Source organism: Phragmites australis, chromosome 12, assembly GCF_958298935.1.
Source record: "Phragmites australis chromosome 12, lpPhrAust1.1, whole genome shotgun sequence".
NCBI lineage: Eukaryota > Viridiplantae > Streptophyta > Magnoliopsida > Poales > Poaceae > Phragmites > Phragmites australis.
The window spans coordinates 6,155,330-6,179,631 of NC_084932.1; the positions used below are offsets into that span (position 1 = coordinate 6,155,330).

The 24,302-nt window shown below is 40.7% G+C and overlaps 1 protein-coding gene across 1 annotated transcript; it reads right to left on the reverse strand.

Moving 5' to 3' along the window:
• Window positions 1-5,734: 5,734 nt before the first annotated feature.
• LOC133886175 (probable NAD kinase 2, chloroplastic) lies at window positions 5,735-12,034 on the reverse strand. Its single transcript, XM_062325910.1, has 8 exons — window positions 11,584-12,034; window positions 9,369-11,264; window positions 8,595-8,716; window positions 8,360-8,501; window positions 8,049-8,270; window positions 7,461-7,535; window positions 6,393-6,494; window positions 5,735-6,180 (listed from the first exon to the last, which is right to left on the reverse strand). Exons 1-8 carry the CDS (start codon window positions 11,764-11,766, stop codon window positions 5,977-5,979), a joined length of 2,946 nt encoding a protein of 981 aa, XP_062181894.1. The 5' UTR covers window positions 11,767-12,034; the 3' UTR covers window positions 5,735-5,976.
• Window positions 12,035-24,302: the final 12,268 nt, after the last annotated feature.

Genomic DNA, 24,302 nt, shown 5'->3' on the forward strand with positions numbered 1-24,302 from the left:
AATAGGAACACTGGTTTTGGAAGTCTTACAATATGTTCTTGTCTCTCTTACTTTCGCATGTGATTTTAAGATACATTAGGTTAAAGAATATGAAAAAATTATCAATTTTGAAAAAAATTTATTAAGACGCATATTCTTCCCTCTAATCGTTAACTTCGATCCTACATTAACCTCCAGCGATGCTTTAGCGTGGATCTGAGTAGCAGCACGGCGTGGGAGTGGAGGAGTAGCTGCTACGCTGCTGTTTTGCCGAAGCAAATGGGAAAGAGAGAGCAGAGACAGAAGAGAGAAACAGAGAGAGGCTGATGAATGAGACCCGCACAAGTTTTGTCTGGCCCCAACGTTGTCTGTGGTGTCCAACGAACAATTGCTTCAAAACTCCTTTCCTTCTCTCCTTTATGAATTCCAAAAGTGGCCTTCTGGAGCTCTTAAGTTCATGTCAATTTTTGTGCTTATAGAACAATTAGCAATGAACCCATTTCAATTGGTTGCAACTCAAAATCTCAAATACAACTTGAATTAAAATTCATCAAACTTGACAGCTTTTGGATCTTCCACGAAATTTTAGGACCTTGATGCAATTCACAAGAATTTGGAAACACTCACCATAAATCATTATCTGAATTTTAGTAATTTATAAAATTATTTACTAGCGCATATTCTGTGTGAAATATTTGAGTTACAAATGCTCCATTTACATTTTCATTTTTAATATCTTTAAGATATTCAAAAGATTATTTGAAATAGAAGCTGTGGAGAAGATAGAATTGGAGAGTAATATTACTTGACAATCAAATTCAGCAAAAGACAGTGTTACAACTGAAGGATATTGAACCTTTTTGAAAAGGATATTGATCCTTTTGAACAGATGGTAATATTTTCCCCCTTCTCCAAATTTTAAATTCTTTCAATTTAACTGATTTGATATTCTATATACATTATTAACCTACAGAGTGATCTCCAGAAGGATCAATATCCTCAACTAGCAGTTCATGAATGCACCAAGGTGAGGTGCCTGTCAAAAATTTAATTGTTATTTTCATTTCAATCTGAGATCGGGTTCATGCACGGCGGCTTTGTTTAGGTTTTATAGAGTAATTTGGTGCCTCATTTATTGGTAGTCTAATGAAATGACTAGGATGAGTATTAATGAATTAATGATGTTTCATGAATTGACATTGTTGCTAGAAGTGCTGAACTCTGAATTTAACAGACATTTGTACTTGCTCCTAATAACACTGATAGCATGTCCATTTGTGTTCCTTCCATATTGTTCAATATTTTGTAGGATTCAACTGCTCAAATGCTCAATTCTCTGTGCACCATTTGTTCCGTAAGTTAGGAAATGCATAATTCATTGGTTACCAGATAATCCTGGCAGTTTCTCAAGAGATCTCAAATGTGTCAGAAAGATCACTTCTGCTTGATACATTTGATGATGATTTCCCTGATATGCATGGCAATATATTCATCATGTAAGCTGGTTCAATTCATTTTGATTTAGGTAAGGTAGAAAAAGTCTTGGCTCCTTAAATCAATCATGATGAGTTGATGACCTAGTGTATTTATTTCAAATTTCTCACTTTAGAATAGATATTTGACTTCCTTAGTATTGAATAATGGATGGAAAACTAATCAAGTTTACACATAACCTATTTTCTTGATACACAAAAGTTCATATACAGATAAAGTGAATAGTCTGGGTCTCAGTATGTATGTATTTGTAAGGCTACCTGTTTTTAGTTTGTTGTACTCTCAGTTAAAACACACTCAGTTATCTACATCATAATTTCCATTTTCATTTTTTGGTGCCTCATTTGTTGGTACTCATATTAAATTGATTTGTAGTTCTCAATTCCTACTTCAACAAGGTTATGGCCCCGTTTGGGGGAGCTGAAGCTTTTCCAGAAGCTGCTGGTCCAAGAAGCTAGCTGACTGGTCCGAGAAGTAGCTGGTCCGAGAAGCGTTGGTCTGAGAAGCTGGTCTGTTTGGCAACATAGCTTTTGGATACCTGGTGGGAGGGCTGAGTTGAACATGTTTGGGTGGAATGTCTGGAATACCCTTAGGGATAATGAAGGCTATTTTTTTATGTCAGTCTAAAAGTGCAAGCATCATAGTTCATAATTACAACACACGAGAAAATGAATGGAACTTCTTCAAAAAATGTCAGAACTGAAAGAAGCAGGAGTAGCACATCCATCGTCAAAATTGGAGAACAGAATGGCTTATTGAACTTACCTTTCATGATGAAAGGATCACTCCAGGGGCCTTTATGGGACCTCAGGCACCCTCCATGGTTAGAACACATGCACGATCCACCAAAGTACTCTGGCAATTGGCTGAAGATACATTTTGCTAAGACTTACACACAGGTTCACCAAAAAAAACAATCATTAAAGGCCCAGATGATTCAACCTGTTCGACAGCTTCCACCAGCACATCCAACAGAACCAGGAATTTGCACATACAAAATAATTAGTGCATTATCCTATTTCCATCTACTCTCTACCTGCCATCAATGAATTTGCAATAAAATCACGAAGTGCACACATATCACCATCATCTGATGATGTGCCATTGTAGTCTCCTCCCGATGAGTCAACTAGTGGGATGTATTCTTCATCTTCGTCGCACATCTCAAACAGTTCATCATTTAGAGCACTATCACGGATGAAGTTATGAAGTGACATGCATGCAATGATGATCTTCTTCTGCTTCTCAACTGGAAAACTTGGCATATGCAATAGAACTCGCCATTTCATTTTCAGCACACCAAAAGAACGTTCAATTACGTTACGAAGAGAGGAGTGAGCATGATTGAACACTTCTTTGAGTCCACTTGGCCTATGCCCCCCCTTAAAACTCAGGTATATGATACTTCTGGCCTTTGAAGGGAGCTAGAAAACCTTTTTTATTAGGATATCCAGAATCAACAAGATAGACTTTCCCTATGCGTAAAAATAATGAGACAACATATCAACATGACAAGGGCAAAAGTAATAGGTTTATTTGTAGGATCTAGTACCTTACCTTCAGGAGGATGTGGAAAAAAAAAATCTGAGTATCGGCACAAAGAATCATTGAATACTCTAGAGTCATGCGCAGAACCAGGCCATCCTGCTACAACAAATGTGAATCTCATATCAAAGTCACAGATAGCCATCACGTTCTGTGTCAGATATCCCTGACGACCAATGTGGAGGATCATCTCAGTTGTTGGCACAACAACCTGTATATGTGTGCCGTCTATTGCACCAATGCAATTGTTGAAGTGGGGAGAAAAACGAGAATCTTTAACCCTTGGGTGAATTGTTGTAAAATGTGCATCTTTTCGTTTTATATTGTCCCCAACTAACAAGTTGAGACATTCCAAGACTTCATTAAATTTCTGACTAATTGTTTCAGTTAATCGCTTGAATATGTTCTCAACTTGAAGAAATGACTGAGGACCACCATACATCCATAAAAACATCCCTAGAGCTTTAACAGAACCCATCACTCTTGTGGATTTAAGTCCATAATTTTCAACCAATGTTGCATGCAACTTGTCAAAAACAGGACGATTCATACGAAACATGTTGAAGCAATCTCTGTTCACTTGTAGTTGATCAATGACCCATTGATACCCAGTTCGTCGTGGAGGGGGTCTCTCCTTTTTATTCAGATATTTATCATTATGATTCATAGCAATAAGAGCAACTGTTGATCCTACTTGGAGTAATAAATCATCACTGCCACTCTCACTAGATGAATCATCATGACTTTCACTTGATGAACTCATCTACAAAAACAAAACAAATGGTCTTATAGGTCAGCTGAAATAAGGTTCATAGAATTACACATAAGGTTCATCTAAAATTAAAAAGATAGCATTACAATACCATAACTTCAAACATTACATATATGGTTCAGCTAAAATTAAAAAGATAGCATTACAATACCATTACTTCAAACATTACATATTTGGTTCAGCTAAAATTAAAAAGATAGCATTACACATAAGGTTCTTACAGTACCATAATTTCAAACATTACATATATGGTTCAGCTGAAATAAAAATGATAGCATAATGTTAGGATACATCACATGATTGATCAAAAAGTCTAGTCCCTTTTCCTCTCTTCGTACATCCTCTTGAGCCGAGCCACCTTTCCTTAATTAGTTTTAAAGGATTTAAACATTGCACGGTATTCTTGCTTGATAAAGAACTTGGTGGCCATAAAGTGTTCATTGCTTCCTTCATAGGCTCCCGCATTCACGGCTTGTTCAATGAGCTCTATGATATCATCCTCAACCTTTTGGACATTCTTCGTCTTGCCGGTAAAAATCACATCAATAAGGCGTGTCACTTGCCTAACCATGGGATTCCTACCCTTCTTCTTGGGGTTTTGTGGAAGGTCATTATTAATCTTACGCTACTCCAAACAGGGTCTATATAAGAAATGCGAAATTCATTGGTTAGCAGATCATCCTAGCAGTTTCTACAAAGATTCTAAATGTATCAAAAAGATTACTTCTCCTTTATTCATTTGATGATATTTCCATAACATACATGTGTATATATTTATCTTCATCTCCGTATAAAAAACGAGGAAGGACAACAATACATTGGCCATCTCCATCAATTACTCGCAAGGCGCCCGTTGGCGCGCAAGTATTCTAGTTCATCTCTTATTGTAGGTCACGTGAGTTGCGCGGGGCCCAGTCCAAACCTTTTTTCCTCGGTACGTGGTGGCGCGTCGGAGGGAGGCGACGGCGGCGGCGACCCCGGCCGGCGCGCGGGTGCGGCTGCGCTCGGACTGCGGCTTGGCGTCGTCGGTGCTGCGGCATCGGCATCTCCGGGTCGAGTCCCCGCCGCTGCAGCCGTTCCGTCTCTCTCCTCACCCCACGCCGCCCCTGCCTGCCTCGCTGACTTGGAGCCCTTCGGTCTGCGACAACGGCATCGATGGCGATTAGGGCGTGTGGGTCAGCAGCAACCGGCTGCGAGAGGAGGAGGTTCCGGCCCGCCCACGTATGCAACCTCGAGGGGGCTCCAATCTAGAGCACAAGAGGTCAGATTCGGGTCACCTTTTGCATTGATGTTAGTTTCCTACCATTTGTGTTGATGAACAGTGATGTTAGTTTCCTACCACTTGTGAAGTGATACTTCTGTCATGATAAGGTCGTATGTGAGCTGCTACTACCTGTGCAAATTTTGTAGCCATAGAATTACTGTGAATCTCAGCAGGTTCAGAACTTCAGCTCATCTTCTTGTGGGTTATCAAACCTACCTAGTTTCTTGCAAATTGGAATTTATTTGAATTCTAATTCAAATTGAAAAATTCAGGACAACAGAAAAGGATCAGTATATCATTTATGGTGGTGAACAGCACAAATGAAAATACAAGTTCCAGGTCTAAATTGAGCTGCAAGCGAACGGCAAATCCTGAAGTTACAGTTTTCCAGTTGCAATCTGAAATCACTACATATGAAAGACAGGTTTATAAGTTTACAAGTAGGATACTATTCCCACTTTTACAATTACTGCAAACAATACACAATTTTTCGCTCTTGCTTATAGCAACAAAGTCCAGCACAGGTGTCACAACAGCTGTTTCAGGCTCTGACGCTGCAGAATAAAACTCTAGGTGGCATGCTACAACTCCAATCACAGTATTCTATATAAGCCCTTGGTACGTGTTGCCGACATAGTATTGAGTGAAAGCAAATGTTAACATGAACAGTGAAAATAATGTGGTATCAGCTCAGGTCCTTCTTATCCATTATCATCTTCTACTTGGCCCAGAAATAATGGGCTATATTGTTGATTTGCAGAGCAGATGAATACATAGACAATATCTGAAATCACTTCTAATGCCAGGTCAATAAGCTAAGGAGCTTGTGTGCCAGGTCGATTTTGCACATGATGACGTATTTTGGTAAAAAAAAAAAAAAAGTGTAAAGCTATATATGTACAACAAAAAAAAAAACTTGTGGCTATAACGCCTTCTGGTCCAATCTCTCGTTCCAGTTCAGGCACCTGATCAAGCTGCGAAACCAGTCACCAGTTTGGTCAGATTTATTAACAGTTGGAAGCGGATGCTGGCTCATGGATATTCGAACAGAGTCTCCTCTTGATAATTGTTGCCTTCTTTTGCCGTCAAATGATACCCAAGCATTACTTCTTGCATCATCTGGTATCTGTTAAAGTTGCAAATGCAATGGCAGTTCCACAACAGGGTGCAAAATTTATCAGTCAGCAAACCAAGGCATGATATTGTGGGATAAAAACTGACGAGCTAAAGCTGGGAAAGTTTTAGATGCATATTAAATATTAATCGTTAAGGGTAAGTTAATTGAGGTCGCATGAAAACAATAGGCATTTCATCTGTTGTTGGTCAGTTGCTCAATACCTTTAATTCAAGCCGCGCGGAATCCGGAAGGATGACAGGTCTAAATGAAAGTGAGTGCGGGCAGATTGGAGTAAACAGCATGCATGGGACATTTGGATGGACCTACACAACAAAAACCCAATAATCATAGTGAATTAATGTTTTGCCGATGGATATATGTAAGCATGCACAGGAGAAGAAACAATTCACTAGAATGTAAGGCACATGAATGCAACACTACACCATAAAAAGCAAACAAACAAGGCATAATATTGTTTCTCATTATTTAGCTTTGAAATGCTGCACTGCTAGAAGTACAGAGCTCCAAAAACTCAAAAGCATCTTCAGTGCAGCAACCAGATTCAATATTAAATACTTCAGATAATAAAGTTAAGAAACCAAATTTTTTGCTTATATGTGATGGAGATAGACTGTTCCTATCATTCCTAAAGTAAATGCTGAATGAGCCTGTTCTTTTGAAGCATGGGAAAAAAGTGCCGGCCTCCGGGAACCACCTAACCAGTAGGTGTGGAAAGCGAGGATTACTAGCCTTCTAGATGTTCTGCATACTTGTTTTTTTTCCTTTTTGAAACATGTACAGGACACATGACATGATAGATATTATATTTGTATAACCAAAATATTGTCATTTCATGTAAAAGTAACAGCCATGTGCTTCATAAATAGGAAATATCCATTTGTTACATGGAGTGAAAAGCAATTGAAGAAACAAATGTCATGTCATAACCCTGGAAAAAATGTTTTTTTCCATGTCATGGATACAATTTAATGATACCCAAGATATATATAGGAAAACTAGTATGTACTCCCGGGAGTACATACTCCTAGCTCGATCCATAGTTGATCCCGTATAACTGAAGTATATACTAATTTTTTAGATGTATATACTACTTTCTGATATGAATATACTATTTTCTGAGATGTATATACTTCTTTATAAATGAAATATATATTTTTCTGAGATGTATATACTACTATTTAAGATGTACATACTCCTTTTCTGGACACCCATTAGAGGGGGGTATGTACACCCAGGAGTACAGAAAAGGCTTGCAATAATTAACCTACCATTGACCCCCCTGCTGCAGTAGAGTATGCCGTGCTGCCAGTTGGTGTTGCTACTATCACCCCATCTCCTTGCACCTAGATATATTTTTGAGTTAGAGTAGATACGGGGTATGTATAAACAACAATCGTGAATTTATACATAAATATAAGTATGGAACGGAAATAATAGAATCTTCAGGAGTAAGAGGCCAAGTGTAGTGGGCTGGCTCAAAGTGTCTACATTAGTATTCGACAGTTCATGCAATCAAGTGATGCAAGGAAGTATGCAGTAATTAAGTACAGTTCAGCTTGGAGAAAACTTGAAACATAAAGTTAATACAAGCATCTTTTATCATATGAGCAGTATTTTGTGAAAGAATCATATGACCAGTAATAAAACAAAAAATTATGACTTCTCTAGTTCAATGCAGCTGCTGCCTAAACTTTGTCAAGCATAATACAGTTGAGAAAAAGGCCTAACTTCATGATTCCATCCATTAAATTTCCAAGCAGAAATATAAAAGAAAACACTGTGATGCACAATTGCACAGAGTCACCAAGCGCAAAAATGCAAAGAGAGACATCTTTCTAAGACTTTATGAATCTTACCTTAGTGATAAGGTGGTTATGCTCATAGCATTCAATTTTTGACAGGTATGGATTAGAGCCCCGATCAATAACAACTTCATTTAGCACATCAAAAACTTTTCCAGGCATTGCTTTTCCATTACGAAAGATCTCACATCGTATACGCATTCTAAGGGTTATATAAACTCCAAGTGTATTGTTCCCATGGATGACAGCTCTCAAGTCTTGCCTGAAACCTTCGAACTGAGGTGAAGCAAACAATAGCATGCTTAGATTTGAAAAAAAAAATAACAGGTTAATATTACGAAATTCTGTCTGAGATTAAAACATACATTATGTGACGTCAGAAATCCAAGAGATCCAAGATTGAAAGAGACAACAGGTGGTACAGAAGTTCTAAACAAGTTTGATGCATGCAAAATGACTCCATCACCACCCAAGCATGCGACGAAATCAACTCTCTCATGAAGGTCACTAAGTTTTAGCACAAAACATTGTTAGTAAATAGTAATAATATGGAAATTAATATATAGCTTATAACTCATCATGAATAGGTTTTATTTGTACCTCGTATCTTGAGAATAGAATGTTTGTACAAAACCATAACCAGGAATCCTTGCAAATATATCATGAACATCAGGCTCCACAAGAACATTCATCTTTTCTTGATGATGCAGAAATGAAGCGACCTGAAAAGAAAGTGTTAGGAACTTTGCAGCAGAGCAAATGCTATACCAAACAAAGATGTTTTAGCTATAATGGCTATTTAACAGATTTGAGAAGACAACCAAATCTCAATATTGTGAAACATTTAATAGTTAGTCTACCACAAATTTCTGAGGTGGCACGATGATTATCCCTACCATTAAATGAGCTCTGCCGGTTAATCCACCTCATAACCATCCAGATATCCAATTCTTATCCCAGGGCTTCATGAGCTCATTTGAACTTCGAAGCAAATCCTTAATTGGCATTAGGCAGTTTAAGATCAATGAGATCTATGTAAACACAAAAATAATATTTTCAAACTATGGGAAAGATGATTATATTAGTTCACTAATCTTTTGTCGCATATAATACTAAAAAGCTGTTTCTATGTTGTCAGACATGTTACTACAAATTCATGTTGTATGCAGCACTGAAAAAGTTAAAAGAAAAGTAAGCATGAAACCTTCATTTTTCGACTAAAAATCTCCCAAGCACTAAATTCATTGTGTCAAAGAACAAAATTACTTGAATGCAGGAACTTTAATGCTCTTCAAGATAACTATACTAGATTTTTTTTTACCAGGTACAAGAAAGAAACGCAACTGGATGAAAAGTAATATGTGCAGTGCGCACCTCTTTAGCCTCTTCCATAAGTTCATCACCTAATTTTTTCAATAGTAAGACAGTCTTCGGAGGAGATTTCCACATAAGCATCTGTTGTTGGGTGCTAGGGTGCGTAAAAGCCAAAGATGATTCTGTTACTTTTTCTCTAGTACAAGAGAATCCATCTGTACGTACTAGAAACATCTCTGCTTTTCGTCTTGATTGAATTCTAACAACACCTGTTGCGGAGGCACACATATTTCCATCAACAAGATCTGGTAAGTTTCTGTCCAAATAAGGGGCACCATTCTTTTCAGCAGTTTTTTGTGCTCCAACCTGAGCATTCCCATTGGAAATGCTGGCACTATATGTTCTAGGACCAACAGTTATCACTGAGGCTTCCCTTTCCTTTTCTTCAATTAGCGTGGAGGCTCCATCGTTGGATGGTTTCCCATTAGTAATACCTGAAGCAACTGATAGAATATAATCATTGTCAAAAGATGTTTCATTTGAACTTTTCAGAACTGTGAACTCTGCTGCTTCATAATCAGTGGCTCCATTGTGCTTAGCACTGAGATTCTGTTTTCTCCTTGTGACCAGAAAGCTACTTGAGCGTCTCCGAGAGTTCAGAACAGATTTTGGAGAAACCTTTTTGCTTCTAAAAAAGTTGGTCATCTCCTTCCTAGAGAAAAAATCGCAAGCAGGAAACTGTGCTTTAAGGGGATTACTTTCCAGTCTGAAGTTTGACATAAGTTCTGCCCTGGTGCCATGCATTTCACCTTGTTCAGTGTTTTGATCACTGGAAAGGGCATTAGTGACCTCCAGATTATGACGTGCTGCTTCTATGTCTATCTCACTTGTTTCCTCGTTCTTCATGGTCCTATCGGATTCAACTGGTGTACCATTCTTACTGGCATTTGTGGAGGAACTTGGGCTGCCTCTGTGCTGCTCTGTCTTGTCATTCTTCAGGAGCCTACCATTCTCATTTGGAGAGCGATATTGGACAGCCAGTCTCTCTGAACGAGTAACATGCTGTTTCCATCTTGAGACCATTGCAGACGTCCTAGAAACACCTTCTTTGCTGTGAAGATAAATGGGCTTCTTTGCGCCATCTGACACAAGTGCTGCAAATTGCTGAACCTGTTCAGCTGAGGGTGCAGTTCCAATCTCAACTGGCATATTCACCACCTCTATCTTCCCAGATGAAACAGCTTCCTGAACTGCTGAGAGGTATAAATCATCTTTAACATCTTCCTCCTGGAGATCAACAATAGTTCTGAATCCCTTTTCCAGTAACCATGCCAATCCCTCCTCGCTGACTTGCCCTCCCCTCCAAAATGCAACCTCTAAATCATCTGTCCCTGAATCATCTAAGGCAGTCGAAAGGTACACCGGAAACCAATTTGCAAACAATGTTGGACAGGGATAACCATCAGCCCTTGGGAAACCCGCATCGTAACAAGCATTCTTCAATCTCTGCAGCCTCCTCCATATGTCCAACCCCCTGGCCTCACTCGGTACAAGGTAGCTGGCAAGCGCAACCTGCATACTCTCACAGCACCGCTTCATGTCTCCACGGAACACGGCGAGTGGTGGGATCCTATCCAAGGTTCTGTCCTCAGATCCCTGGAACGCACTTGCTACACCCATCCGCCCTGAAAGCACCTCATTCCTTCCCCGGTTCAGCAACGCCAGCATGCAGCCGAGGACGGCAGCGACCTTGTCTTCCAGAACTGGCAGGTCCTCCGATTCCACATCGTAGCGCACAGGGCACTCGCCTGTCTCTGGATCACAGAGTGCTGACATGACTGCTGTGTGGAGCTGCTCGGCAGCACGAAATATGCGGCAGTACGCCTCAACCTCTGCGATATCTCCCGGCACCGGACCGACCCACAACAACTGGGACAGGTCCCTTGTGTGAAAATTCTACAATAAACCATTTGATCCATCAATACAGAATCGTCTCAACTAAGACAAAAATAATTAAAAGTACTCAATACAAAATTCACATACAGCTATCGATGCAAGCAAACTAGAAAGAAAATCCAAGCTCATCTCTAACATCATATCACACTGCTCGACAAAATACCCCCAAGAATCAGTGCGAGCTACAGGATGAGCAAACACAGGCCAGCAGCTGTATGTCCTTCAAAGCGACGAAATTCACTAAAGAAGGCTGCAGAACTAGACGCTCCCCAACTGTTCGACGGAATGCTTAAGCACACGGGGGAAGAACCCAACGAACCTGAGAGTCGAGCCCGATCCGGGAACCGAACGACGACGCCCGCGCGGCGACGCCGTGCCGCGGAGCCGCCGCCGCAGCAGCAGCCGAGGGGCGCCACCAGGCCCACCTGCCGGCGACTCGCACCCCGGCGAGCAGCGCCGCCGGGAGCTTGGCGGGCCCGTGGCGCGCGCAGACTTCGAGCATCAAGTCAAGCGCGACGTTCCCAGGCGCCCGCTCGGCGCCGGCGGCGGGGAGGGGATGGGGCCAAGAAAGGCCGGAGCTTTGCGAGGCGGGAGCGAGCTCTTGGCGAGGGAGCGCGTCGGCGTCACTGTCGAGGCGGATGTTCTCCCAGCGAGCCCCCCGATGGCATCCACAGGCAGGAACTAGAGATCAGAATTGACTGGATTGTCGCAGCTGGTTCGTGTAAAAGCCGTGGCTTTTGAGGGAGAAGTACAAAACAAGGAGGCAACTGTGGCAGGTATGCCACTGTGATTGTGTGCACACTTGTTCGTCTTGCCACCGCCAAATCCAAATGGAGCACACATACACATAAAATTAAAAAAAAATGATAAGAGGGTGTGATTGGTTCGATGGATATCTCTAGATGAGATATCATCATTCAGTTTTTAAAGGTCTTTGTTTTTAAAGCATGTATGAATAAGGTATGAATATGGTAGATATCTTTGAGAAATATTTTTATAGATGTTAGATGAGTCCATTCGTGAAAAAATACTGAACGAGCTATCTATATTCTGAATAAGTTTTATCTCTATTGATATACCATATTCTAGTTAGTTAAAGTAAATATTTTTTTAGCACGCTTGAAATAATATTATCTCGTAGGCTATTTATCTGATTTGTGATTCGATTGTACAATTGTATTCCTCCTAATTAAATCAATAAAATAATATCTCACATGAATATATGATAAGTGGGTCCTATAAATTTTTGGCTAATACTATCTAAATTATATTTGTTTAACCAAACAAAAAATTGGATCATCTTATCTATACTTAAAAAAATTTAGATCAACTTCATCTAATAAAACATAGACGGTCATATTCCATTCAACATTGTCCTCTAATTAAAAAAAAAGGCAAAGACGGAGGAAAGAGGAAAAATTGAGCCAGGACCAGGAGATGAGGAGGTTTATTTTCTGAAGTAAATGGATAAGGTCCAAGTTGGGAGGATATCTATCATGGACCACAATGTGTGGTTGAGTTTCGGGACTCTAGTAGTTTTCAGTTAAATAATTGTGTTGCTAAGGATATTGGGTGTCTCGGGACAAGGAAAATTATTGGTATATTAGTTTTGGCTGTATGAAAATTTTCTAAACTCCACATGTAATAATAGAGTTTGTTGAAAGGAAGAAGTCTATTTGACATGTAGTTTTGCACCCACTGATTGGCAGGTCCAACTGAAATTGCGAAACCATCTATTTGACACCCGAAGCTACAAAAAGTTCAATATTGATTCAGTTAGCCTGTCTGAGCCTCTGAGGAGGGCGCAGTAGACATAGATCTTGTTTGGATGTCGTAGTTACCAAGAACTATGGTATTGAGAAACGACAATTGTAGGATTCAGAGCTATGCAATACCTGGTTTAGAAAAAAAAAACAGAGACTTAGGTCTAGAAATAATATGGTTTTCAAAACTACAAGATTTTCTATATCCAAATACTTCTTAGTTTATTTAAAACCAAAGCATCATGATGACATTGTCAGGGGCGAGCTGAAGAAGTTGTCGTCGTCGTCCGACGATAATGACCTGTCGGCAAAGAAGCGTAAGCTAGCGTAGCAGTATGCTAGCTAGCATTCGGGTGTTGGTTTTTATGTAGTCCGAATTTCTTTTGTAATTAGAAACTTATATATTTTGTAATCGATCAGGATCCTATTTCTTAGTGTAATAATAATTCTTAGTATAATTAGGAACTTATTTTGTAATTATCTTTTTAATCTAAATTTTGCACTTTCAAGCTTAATATCTGAATGTATTAGATATCGTCTAGAGGGGGGTGAATAGGTGATTCCTGAAAAATTAAACTTCACAATGGATTAATAGAATCCGGATACTCTGGGTTCAATTCGGAACTTCCGAGTCCCGAAAGTTTCGAGCTCAACCCGGATAGTTCGGCCGGAACACGAAATTGAAAACTAAGAACAACTAAACAAGTCTAGTTGATTCTAAACGTTACCACATGTTTCAAAGGTTTCCTAGAGGCTTTTCAACCAAATATATGCAGCCACAAACTTACAAACACATAGATCGGACCAAATCGCCCAAAATACCAACTAGAACAAGTATGAACTCGAGAAAGCTAAAGAGACACGAATTTATTTCCTGAAGTTCAGATCCAACTATCATACGTCTCCGTTGATGTGCTCACAAAGAGCCGGATCTCTTTCAACCCTATTTCTCACCATGCAACCACGAAGATCGAGCTTGGACTTACTCAAGTGTTCCTCTTCCCTTGCGGAGGCGAGGATGACCTTCACAAGCTCCCGAGACACTCCACAAGCTTGGGTGCTCTCCGGGTGACGCCTAGTCGTCTAGGAGCTTCAAACTCTAAGAGTAACGAAAGAAAATCGACGGCTTGATGATGAACTCAAGTGCTCAAGATTTGAATTTAGCTCACTTGCACTCAATCTCTTGCTGTCACACCCAACTCTCAAATCCTTGCAAGAATTAAAGCACTAGAGAAGTGGGGAGAGCTATTAAAGGGTTATGAATGTTTTTGTCTCCAGGTAGTTCAGCAGCAAAAGAAAGTAGGGGTATTTATATCCTTCCCCTAAAAACAAGTTGTTAGGGGTTTTTCTGGCCTAACCCAGATACTCGGGGTTGGTACTTGAACGTGTAATAGAGAACCCCTGGCCGAAACTAATCTCGGAGGGTCTAGATGAAACACACCAGAATCAGGAACATCCGGGTCAACCCGGAACCTCCGGCTAAAACATTTAGACATTAATCGAGCACCCCTGTTCGGAGCAAAGTCCAGAGACTCCGTGAACCCATAACATCCTGGTCAACTCAAAGCATCCAGGTTGGCTTAAAAACCAAAACCGAGCACCCCTACTGGAGCTAAACTCGGAGACTTCAGCAACCCAGAGTATCCGGGTCAGCCAGGAACATGAGGGTACAGACAAAGACTTAGAACTTTTCGGTGTTCGTGGGGTGATTTGTGTCTCTCATCTTTAGTCTAAATGGGTACTTTGAGCACTGAGACATCTTCAGGTCAATCTAAATGTATCTCTTTTGATAGTACGACACACATATACTCAAATTCAAAGATAAAACGAATCTAAATCTATTGAGTAACTATATACCGCTTCTCTTTTCTTTTTGAGGGACATCAACACCTTTTAACATTTTCAATAGGACTAATACCTATTCACATTCTCATTAAACTTATTAGTCCCTTAATCATTTATTATTAATTATCCAAACCCCATTTAGGGGGCCTAGATGCACTTTCAGTCTCCTCCTTTTTGGTGATTGATGACAACACGATTAAAGCTAACAAAAGATAATTGAATTAAAAATTTTGAATTCTAATATATATATGGTGAGCTTCCCCTAAACGTGTGCATTGATTGTAATTTGATTTTATCATCAAATACATAGTTAAAAGAATTTTTGTGAGAGCTCCCCCTATATCCTAGAATTCGTGGGGTGCAAAAAGTGTGAGTGAACGTGATAAACGTGATGCATATGACATAATATATCACATAAATAAAGAGAGAAACAAGCATTACACCATAGAATGTCATGAGGATCTCACACTAACAACTTAAATTCTTACAAATTTAAAGTTCAACAACAAGCACATCGCACATAGATCATCACATATTACATTAAGTCTTACATGTCCAACATATAAAATGATAAAGATTTAAGCCGACAAAAGAAACAGGTTTTACCTCAGAACCCGGATATACTGGGTCAACCCAGAACATCCGGGTTCAGGCAGAACAGACAGCCGAGAGAAAACGATACCAAGATATCTCTCCCCCTTTGGCATCAAATCACAAGAAAGAAAGAGAAGTTGAAGGAGATAGATCTAGTCGCTGCCTACGTAGTCCTCACTTCCATCAACATTTTCGTCTCTTCCATCATCAGCAACATCCTAAGAGCTTTCCTCGACGCCACCTAAGTCCTCTCCTTCATCTTCGGTCTCTTCGTCAATGTCATGAGCAAGATTGGATGGTCCGGCACCCCTTGCAGCAGCTTGGGCTTCATCATACCAAGCTCAAGGGTTCTAAAAAGCTTCAGGCTCACTCACTTCTTCTTCGGAGGCAACCGGAGAACATGGAGGCTCAATTCGCAAATGAGTATGAATTGCTTTTTGCCTCTCCTCAATCTTCCTCAACCTCAACTTTGTCTTTTCCTTGTGCTTCTTTATCTTCATGGCATTGTGAGTGCATGCATTGAATATTGCCTTGAGAGCAATCTGGATGAAGGAAGGTGAGTCATGAGAGGAAGAACTTCACCTCGGTGCTGCTCTTTGTGCTGCGCTAGGTGTTGTCCTTGGAGGGGAAGGTGGAATAGAAGAAGTTGATTTTGAGCTTACCAACCTTACCCTATAAAGCTCATACTTTACTTCTTTGAAGAAATTCTTCTTTGTGACTTTCTCATTTATGAACATGAAATAGGGAGCGTAGGCATAACTTTTGCTAGGTGTGTGAGATGTAGCGAGTATTTCTTCCCAAAGAAAATCCACAACACTAAAAGAATCACTCTCATTGGACATCCTAGTAAACAAGTTCCTTGAGATCCCTTTAACAATAATGGAATCGCCACTTTTGGGAGCTAGAGTGGTACGGAACAAAAAATTAAGATACTTGTAAAATGGCATCATGCCCTTAGTAGTTCCATATGTCACTTTACCATGATCATCATATATGAAGTCCATTTCTTCAGAGGAAAGTTGTTGCTCAACATGGATCTTGATCTTGCTAGTGTCACAAACATCAAATCCAAACAAGCGATCAAAATTTCTATACTTGATCTTGTATCTTTATCCTTCAATCATCTAGTGTATTGTTTGGTTTCCTCATGATCATAGTGGAATGTGGCATAGAATTGGGCTATCACTTCATCACTCCAATCATACTTCAAACCCATGATATTCTTCACTCTTTTGTCCTCACAAGCTGCTATGATCTCATTGAAGGTAGGATCAATTTTGTTGGTCATATAGTTCCAATAGATCCATTGCATATAAGTGACCAGCTTCTTCTTCTTGAGGATCACGCTTTCATAGAAATCTGCTTGAAAATTATTCCAAAAGCGATAATCCGTCACATTTTTCTCATACTCAAAAGGATCTTCGTATCTTTCCTTCTTGCACTTTGCGGACTTGTTCATATAGTCTACCACTTTTCTATCCAACTGACTTGAATGCACAAATGCACGGTAGGGTCTGTGAAGCTTTAACGGTGCCAAAACAGTTCTTTCTTCTTATTGTTCCTTATCCTCTTCTAGGTCATCATTTTGTGCCCTTGAACTCGATGCAACTATCTTTCTTTTGCTTCTCCCTACTGCTTCCCTTCCTCCTCTAGATGGCAAAGTGCCACCACAAGGCACATTTGCGGTTTGAATCATCTCATCAATGAGTATGCTACTTGAATGTGAAGCTCACATCTTTCTAGCGACCCTACAGATAAGATCATAGCCACAACCACTACTGCTCTCGCTGCCACTGCCCTCTGAAGCATGCGGATGCGATAGTACGTCGCTTTGTGCTTGAAGATCAAAACGAGTTTTTGTCCTCCTTTGATAAGATTGACCAAAATTCCTCTCATGATCCATCTTGAACTGCCCTAAGATAGATAAGGATGATATGCTTGAAATACGAGAAAGATTTCGCAAGAATTTGAAAGGAGGAACATGATTTGAAAAACTGGTGCTGGACAACCCAGACCTTTCAGGTTGCTCGATCCCGGGCAAGAACTCTAGGGTATGAAAGATTTATCCAATACATTTGCAAACCCTTATGAGATATGATTCTAGGAGGGATATAAAGCATCTTCACCAAAGAGAATTGACTTTAGAGGTAGGCATTGAGAGATCGGGAAGAAACGGTCTTTAGGTATACCTTGAGCTCCGACAATGATGCCGAAGTCGATTTAGAGGGAGGGCCAGAGAATCCAACCATGAGAGGAGATCACTTGGTGAAAAGCTTGGAAAATCGACAATGAATCCTCTAGATCGTCGGAGCAGAGTCTCCACGGTGAGGGGATGAGAGAGGAGATGAATAGATGGAATGAAGGGATAACTCCTCGGGTTGGGGTATAAGATTGGATAACCCGGAACATCCGGGTGTAACCCAGAGACTCTGGGTTGAAGCATAAAATGAGACCCAGATGGGTCACCCGGAGGGAAACTCGGAACCTTCTGATTGAGTGACAGAATCTGGAACATTCGAGTAGACCTGGAGACTCCGGATTCTGTCAACTTGATAGAGACAGCCAGGGTCTGGGGACTTCCAGAATCCAGAACCTCTGGGTAAGGCCGGACCTTCCAGGTTCTAGAGGATGGCAGAACTAGGATTTGAAGATGAAATTTGATTTGGATCCAAGAGAGATTGGAAATTTGGACATATAAGACAAATTTATCACTTGTGATCAGCCAATAATCAACAATATATAACAATTATCACAAGTAGCAAAATATAATCATAAGATCAAAGAATTAAATCTTTTAGAAAATAGCACTAAAAATATATTTTTGCAAACTTCTAGGTACCAAATCTATAAGACTAGAACAATCAATTGTATGCAACATATCAAGCCACGTTACGATAATCTAGAATATTTAGCTCACTTCTCAACTCGTAAAACCTTTGCTCATCTATGGCTTGGTGAGGATATGACTAGCTGTTTTTTGGTTCTCACATGGCGAATATTGATATCTCATTTGGTTGAGTGATCTCTCAAGAAATGGTATCGGATGTTTATATATTTGGTTCTTGAGTGTTACACGGGATTGTTGGCTATTTTGATGGCACTCTCATTATCACACAAAAGTGACACTTTGGTCATGTTATATCCATAGTCTCTCAAGGTTTGTCTCATCCAAAGAAATTGAGTACAACAAGTGCAATAACATACTCAGCTTCGACGGTGGATAGGGCTACGAAATTTTATTTCTTTGAGGACCAAGACACCAAAGAACTACCCAAGAATTAGCAAGCCCCGAGGTACTCTTCCTATCCACTTTGTAACTGGCAAAATCGGAGTCCTAATAGCCAATAAGGTCAAAGGATGAACCTCAAGCCAAGGTAAGGGGTATGAACCAAATATCTAAGAATTCTCTTAACGGCCAATAAATGGCACTCTTTTGGAGCGACTTGAAACTTGCATACATGCACACACTAAATATTATATCGGGCCTAGATGAACAAATGTAAAGTAAAGAACCAATCATAGAGCGATATACCTTTTGATCCACAGCCTTTCCATCTTCATTGAGATCGAGATATCCATTTGCTTGCATGAGAGTCTTGATAGGTTTGTCATTCTCCATGTCAAACTTCTTGAGCATATTCGTGATGTACTTGGTTTGACATATGAATGTTCCTTCCTTGAGTTGTATGATTTAAAATCCTAGGAAGAACTTCAACTCCTCCATCATAACATCTCAAACCTTTTGGTTATAATCCTACTAAATTCTTCACAAAAGAGTTGATTAGTAGAACCAAATATAATGTCATCAACATATATTTGGCAAACAGATAAATCATTATCAACTTTCTTAGTAAAAAGAATAGTATCAGTTTTGCCTATTTCAAGCTCTTTTTAACGAGAAAATCCCTAAGGCATTCATACCGTGCTCTAGGTGCTTGTTTAAGCCTATAGAATACTTTATGGAGTTTGTACACATGATGAGGATACTTGGGATCTTCAAACCCAGGTGGTTGCTCCACAGATACCAATTCAGAAATTGGTCCCTTAAGAAATACGCTCTTCACGTCCATTTGATATAGCATGAAATTATGGTGAGTATCATAGGCAAATAATATACGAATTGACTTAAGCCTAGCTATGAGAGCATAAGTCTCATTAAAATCTAAACCTTATATTTACGTGAAGCCTTGAGTAACCAACCTTGTCTTATTTCTTGACACGATCCCGTTCTCATTTTGTTTGTTGCGGAAGACCTATTTGATGCCAATCACATTTTGATTGGGTCTTTCCACTAAGGATCAGACTTCATTCCTCTTAAAGTTGTTAAGCTCTTATTGCATGGCCATCACTCAATCTGGATCTCCAAGTGCATCATCTACCTTCAAAGGTTCAAAAGAGGAAACAAAAGAATAGTATTCATAAAAATTTGCAATTCTAGAATGAGTGGTTACCCCCTTTTATATATCATCAAGGATATTTTTAACTGGGTGATCTTTTTATATGCTTTGATGAACCCTTGGATGTGATACTTGGGATTGGAGTTGAATGTCTTTCACTTCTTCATCATCAAGGAATTTATTGGAGTCATCATGAGCTTGATCTTGATCTTGACTTTGATCTTGATCTTGAGTTGATGTAGGTGGCTCTACTTGAATTGATGAATATGGATAAACTTAATTATTATTGGCCACTTGTAGCTCTTAGGGCTTTTGAGGCTTAATTTCATATATTACCATCTTCTTTATCGGATCACTTGGAATTTCTTTGTCACCTAAAATATTAGGATCAACTTGCACCACTTAGGAGACGTTAGATTCATCAAATGTCACGTCACACGTGATTTCAACACAATCGGTGGTTTTATTGAAAACACAGTAGACGTAGGCATTTGATCCATAACCAAGCAAGAAACCTTCATCCACCTTAGGTGAAAACTTAGAACTTTTGGCTTTCTTATTTAGAATGTAACACTTACTAACAAAAACTCTAAAGTAAGATACATTTGGCTTGTTATCGGTTAGGAGCTCGTAGACGGTCTTCTTCAAGATCTTGTGGAGATATAACTAATGATATGACATGCGGTGTTAACAGCCTCCACTCAAAATTGATCCAAAATCTTGTACTCATCAAGCATGGTCCTTATTGACTCTATGAGAGTCATATTCTTCCTCTCGACAACCCTATTTTATTGAGGGAAATAGCGTGCCGAGAATTCATACTTATCCCTTCTTCATCAAGAAACTCTTCAACTTGTGTATTTTTGAATTCGCTTCCGTTGTCAATTCTCACCCTTTTGATCTTCACATCAAATTTTTTTTGAGCTGCTCTAAAAAATTTCTTGAATATGACTTATGTTTCACTCTTATCATGCAAAAAGAATACCCAAGTGAAACGAGAATAATTATCAACAATAACTAAGCCATATTTGTTACCTCCAATGCTTATGTAGGCGATTGGTCCAAATAAATCTATGTGAGGAAGCTTCAATGGCCTAGTGGTCATCATCACATTCTTGGCGGGGTGAGGATCTCCAGCTTGTTATCTCGCTTTATATGCACTACAAATTATATCTTTCTCAAAAGAAGCATTTGTTAATCCTAGGATGTGCTCCCCCTTTAGAAGTTTAGACAAATTCCTCATGCCAACATGAGCTAGTTGGCGGTGCCGTAGCTAACCCATGCTAGACTTAGCAATCAAACAAGTCTTTGGCCTTACTTCATCTATTGAAAAATCAACAAGATAAAGTTTGCTCTTCAAACAACCGGTGAAAGCTATTGAGGAGTCTTCCCTTCTAGAGACGGTCACACCATTATCAGTAAAAAGACAATTGTATCTCATTTCACAAAGTTGTGATATGGACAATAAATTATAGCTAAAATATTTGACTAACAATACATTTGAGATAGAATGATCATTGGAGATAGTAATTTCACCTAAACCAATTACCTCTCCTTTCCCATCATCACTAAAAATTATATTTTCATGAGATCCTCCATTTTCTTCAAATGATGAGAACATGCTCTTCTCTCCGGTCATATGATTTGTGCATCCACTATCAAGCACCCAACTTGATCTACCGAAAGAGTATGCCTACAAAACAAGTTAAGCTTTTGTTTTACGTACCTAAATTTGTTTAGGTCATTTCATGTTAGTCATAAGCACTTTTGACACCCACATATTTCTTTTGACAAATCAATCCTTTGTGTGGACACCAATATATAGAGTAACCACTTTACCACGGTGGTTCCTCTTCAGAACATAATATACATAAAAAGTTGATTGAGGTGTATGGCCCTTGGGTTACTTGGCTTGTGTGGTGGGATCAATTTGCTTGCCTCCTTTGATGAACTTGAGGCACTCCTTGCCATTTATCACCATACGTTCGCTTGGCTTGCTTGTATGCATATCAAACTCAATGTCTCTCTTTTGTTTGTTATCCTTGGCCTCAATAGTCTTGTATAGTGCATCCTTGAATTTGTATGTCTTGATGCATTCATACTTAACTAATATATAGCCTCTCATTCTTCTTTTGTAATGCTTGCACGGATTGAACATTAGTAGCACAAGCATTTATATCAACATTATAGCAATGAGAGCAACCTTGACTCATGGAAGCATTAGAGAGTAAGGTTGCATCAGTAGAGGTGGAGGTGCTATTCTTAAGGGCATCAATTTTAACTTCAAGAGTCTTATGAGTTTCATCCAAACATTTTTAATTATCTTGAAGTGTGATGTTGCTACCCTCAAGACTAGCAATAGAGACATTGGCCAAATCAAGATTTTTGGTCAATTTCTCAACTTTCTCCTTTTCTTTAGCAAGGAGCTTCTCGAGTTCAAGGTTTGTAACATCCCAGTTTTTGGCCAAAACTCAAATTCAAATTGTTCAAACAAAACCTTTCAAAGCAATTCAAAATCATTCCAAATCCTTTTTCCAAAATATCAAAATCTTCTCCCTTCTATTGGTTCGGCCCAACTTCCCTTCCTCTCCCTCTCACCAGCCAGCCCACCCATCCACTCGGCCCCTATTATTCCTTTTCCCCTGGGCCGAACGCTTCCCTCCTTCCCCGGCCCACCTCCCCCTCCCTTCTTTCCTCCCGCATTGCGTCAGCCCAGCCCGCGCATGCCCCCTTCTCCTTCCTCGCGTTGCGCCGTGACCGAGCTAGTACGCGTGTGCGCATGGAGCTCCACGGCCGCTGTACCTCGCCGTACTCCCCACTGTCGCACGGTGCATGTGCCCACGCCGCCATGCCGTCCTCTTGCCCTCCCTCTACCCTAGCTGTCACCTCCCGCGGTACAAATGACGACTGTGCCCGGGAAAGCCGACCGCCGGACACCGCGGTGTCAACCGCTCGCCCCGGCCCCAACTCTTCTCCTACCTCGCGTCGCCCACCCAGTATGCGCATGCGGAGGCTCGCATGTCCGCCATGTTGTCCTCTCGCCTGCGGCCTCTTTCAAGACGCCAGACGCCGAGCGTGCCATTGCCGGCAAGCTCCCGCCTATAAAAGCCCGGTCGAGCGCCCTCTGCTCCTCACCGCTTTCCACTGCGCTCGCCGAGGCAAGTGCCGCTCCCTTCCCATCTCTCTCTCCCACTCTCACTGCCCTCTCTCTCCAACGAGCTGACCCCCCCCCCCCTCGATCTCCTCCACCAAGCATCCTGGCGAGCTCGGCATACCCCATCAATGGAGGCTCGCGGCTAGCCAATTCCGCTCCCTCCCTCGCCCGAATTTTTGCAAAAATGGAGTCCCCACCATCTCCTCTCTCTCCCAGTGTGCTCGCCGTCATGAGATACCATCGCGGGCCTTCCGCGCCGCCGTCTCCAAGTCGGCCGACCGAACCGGCCACGACGCCGCCTCCCCACCATTCCCTCCCGTCACCTCTATCTCTCTCACTTAATCCGACAGGCGGGCCTGGCTGGCTAATGCCGTTAGCCCGGTCGTTAGCTTCCCCATCGAGGCAATGTGGGCCGGCTTGGTCGAAAGGCTGGCCCAATCACCAAGCCCAACACCATAGACAGCCCGCCATGCACAATACTCTTTCACCTTTTCCAGAAAACCAAAATTTAGTGGAATATTCTGAGAATATTCCCTCTTCTTCTTTTATTCCACCGATTAACTTCCAAAGCCCATAAATCCTTCGTTTCAACTCCGATTTTGATGATTCTTCCACCGATGTTCTTCTAAATTCAAGCTGTATCTATTCATAAAAGTTTCATATTTATTCCAAATATAGTTATATTTTATTTGTATTTAATTGTGTGTTTGCTCTGTTGTTTGTCGCATTTAGAAGCCGGAGAGTTCATTAAGGAGGAGGAGCTGGTGCCAGGATCCCAGGAGTTCGAACAGGACCCTCTCGAGGACTTCAACAAAGGCAAGTCTCAATCCATTTCCCTTTGACTATATTGAACCTAGTTTTATCAACACAACCCGTAGCAGCCATTTTACTTTGATATGCTGCATGATATGCTTGTGCAAATCAGGGTTCCTTCGGGAATGCCTAGGGGGTCGGAGCGCTGTCGGTGAGATAGGCTTCGGGAGGAGTGATGCCCGTGTGGCAGGCTTCATGTGGGGATGCTTGCCTTGGCTCGTTTAAGGACTGAGTTGATGTGACATCCTACCTAGTCTATACAGTACAACCACTTGACCTTGTATGGGCAGGGCTTAGTCTAAATCCCCCAGCTAGTCTACTATCATTTGGAGGCAGGTGTGCATCGGGGAACCATAGAGCAGGTGCAGGCGGTGCAGGCTTGGCGACCCAGTTGGAGGCCTAGCTAAAGGTCATGAACCCCTGGTTAGCTCCCGTAGGCGGTTAGTGTGATGATGTTATGGTGGGTAATGGC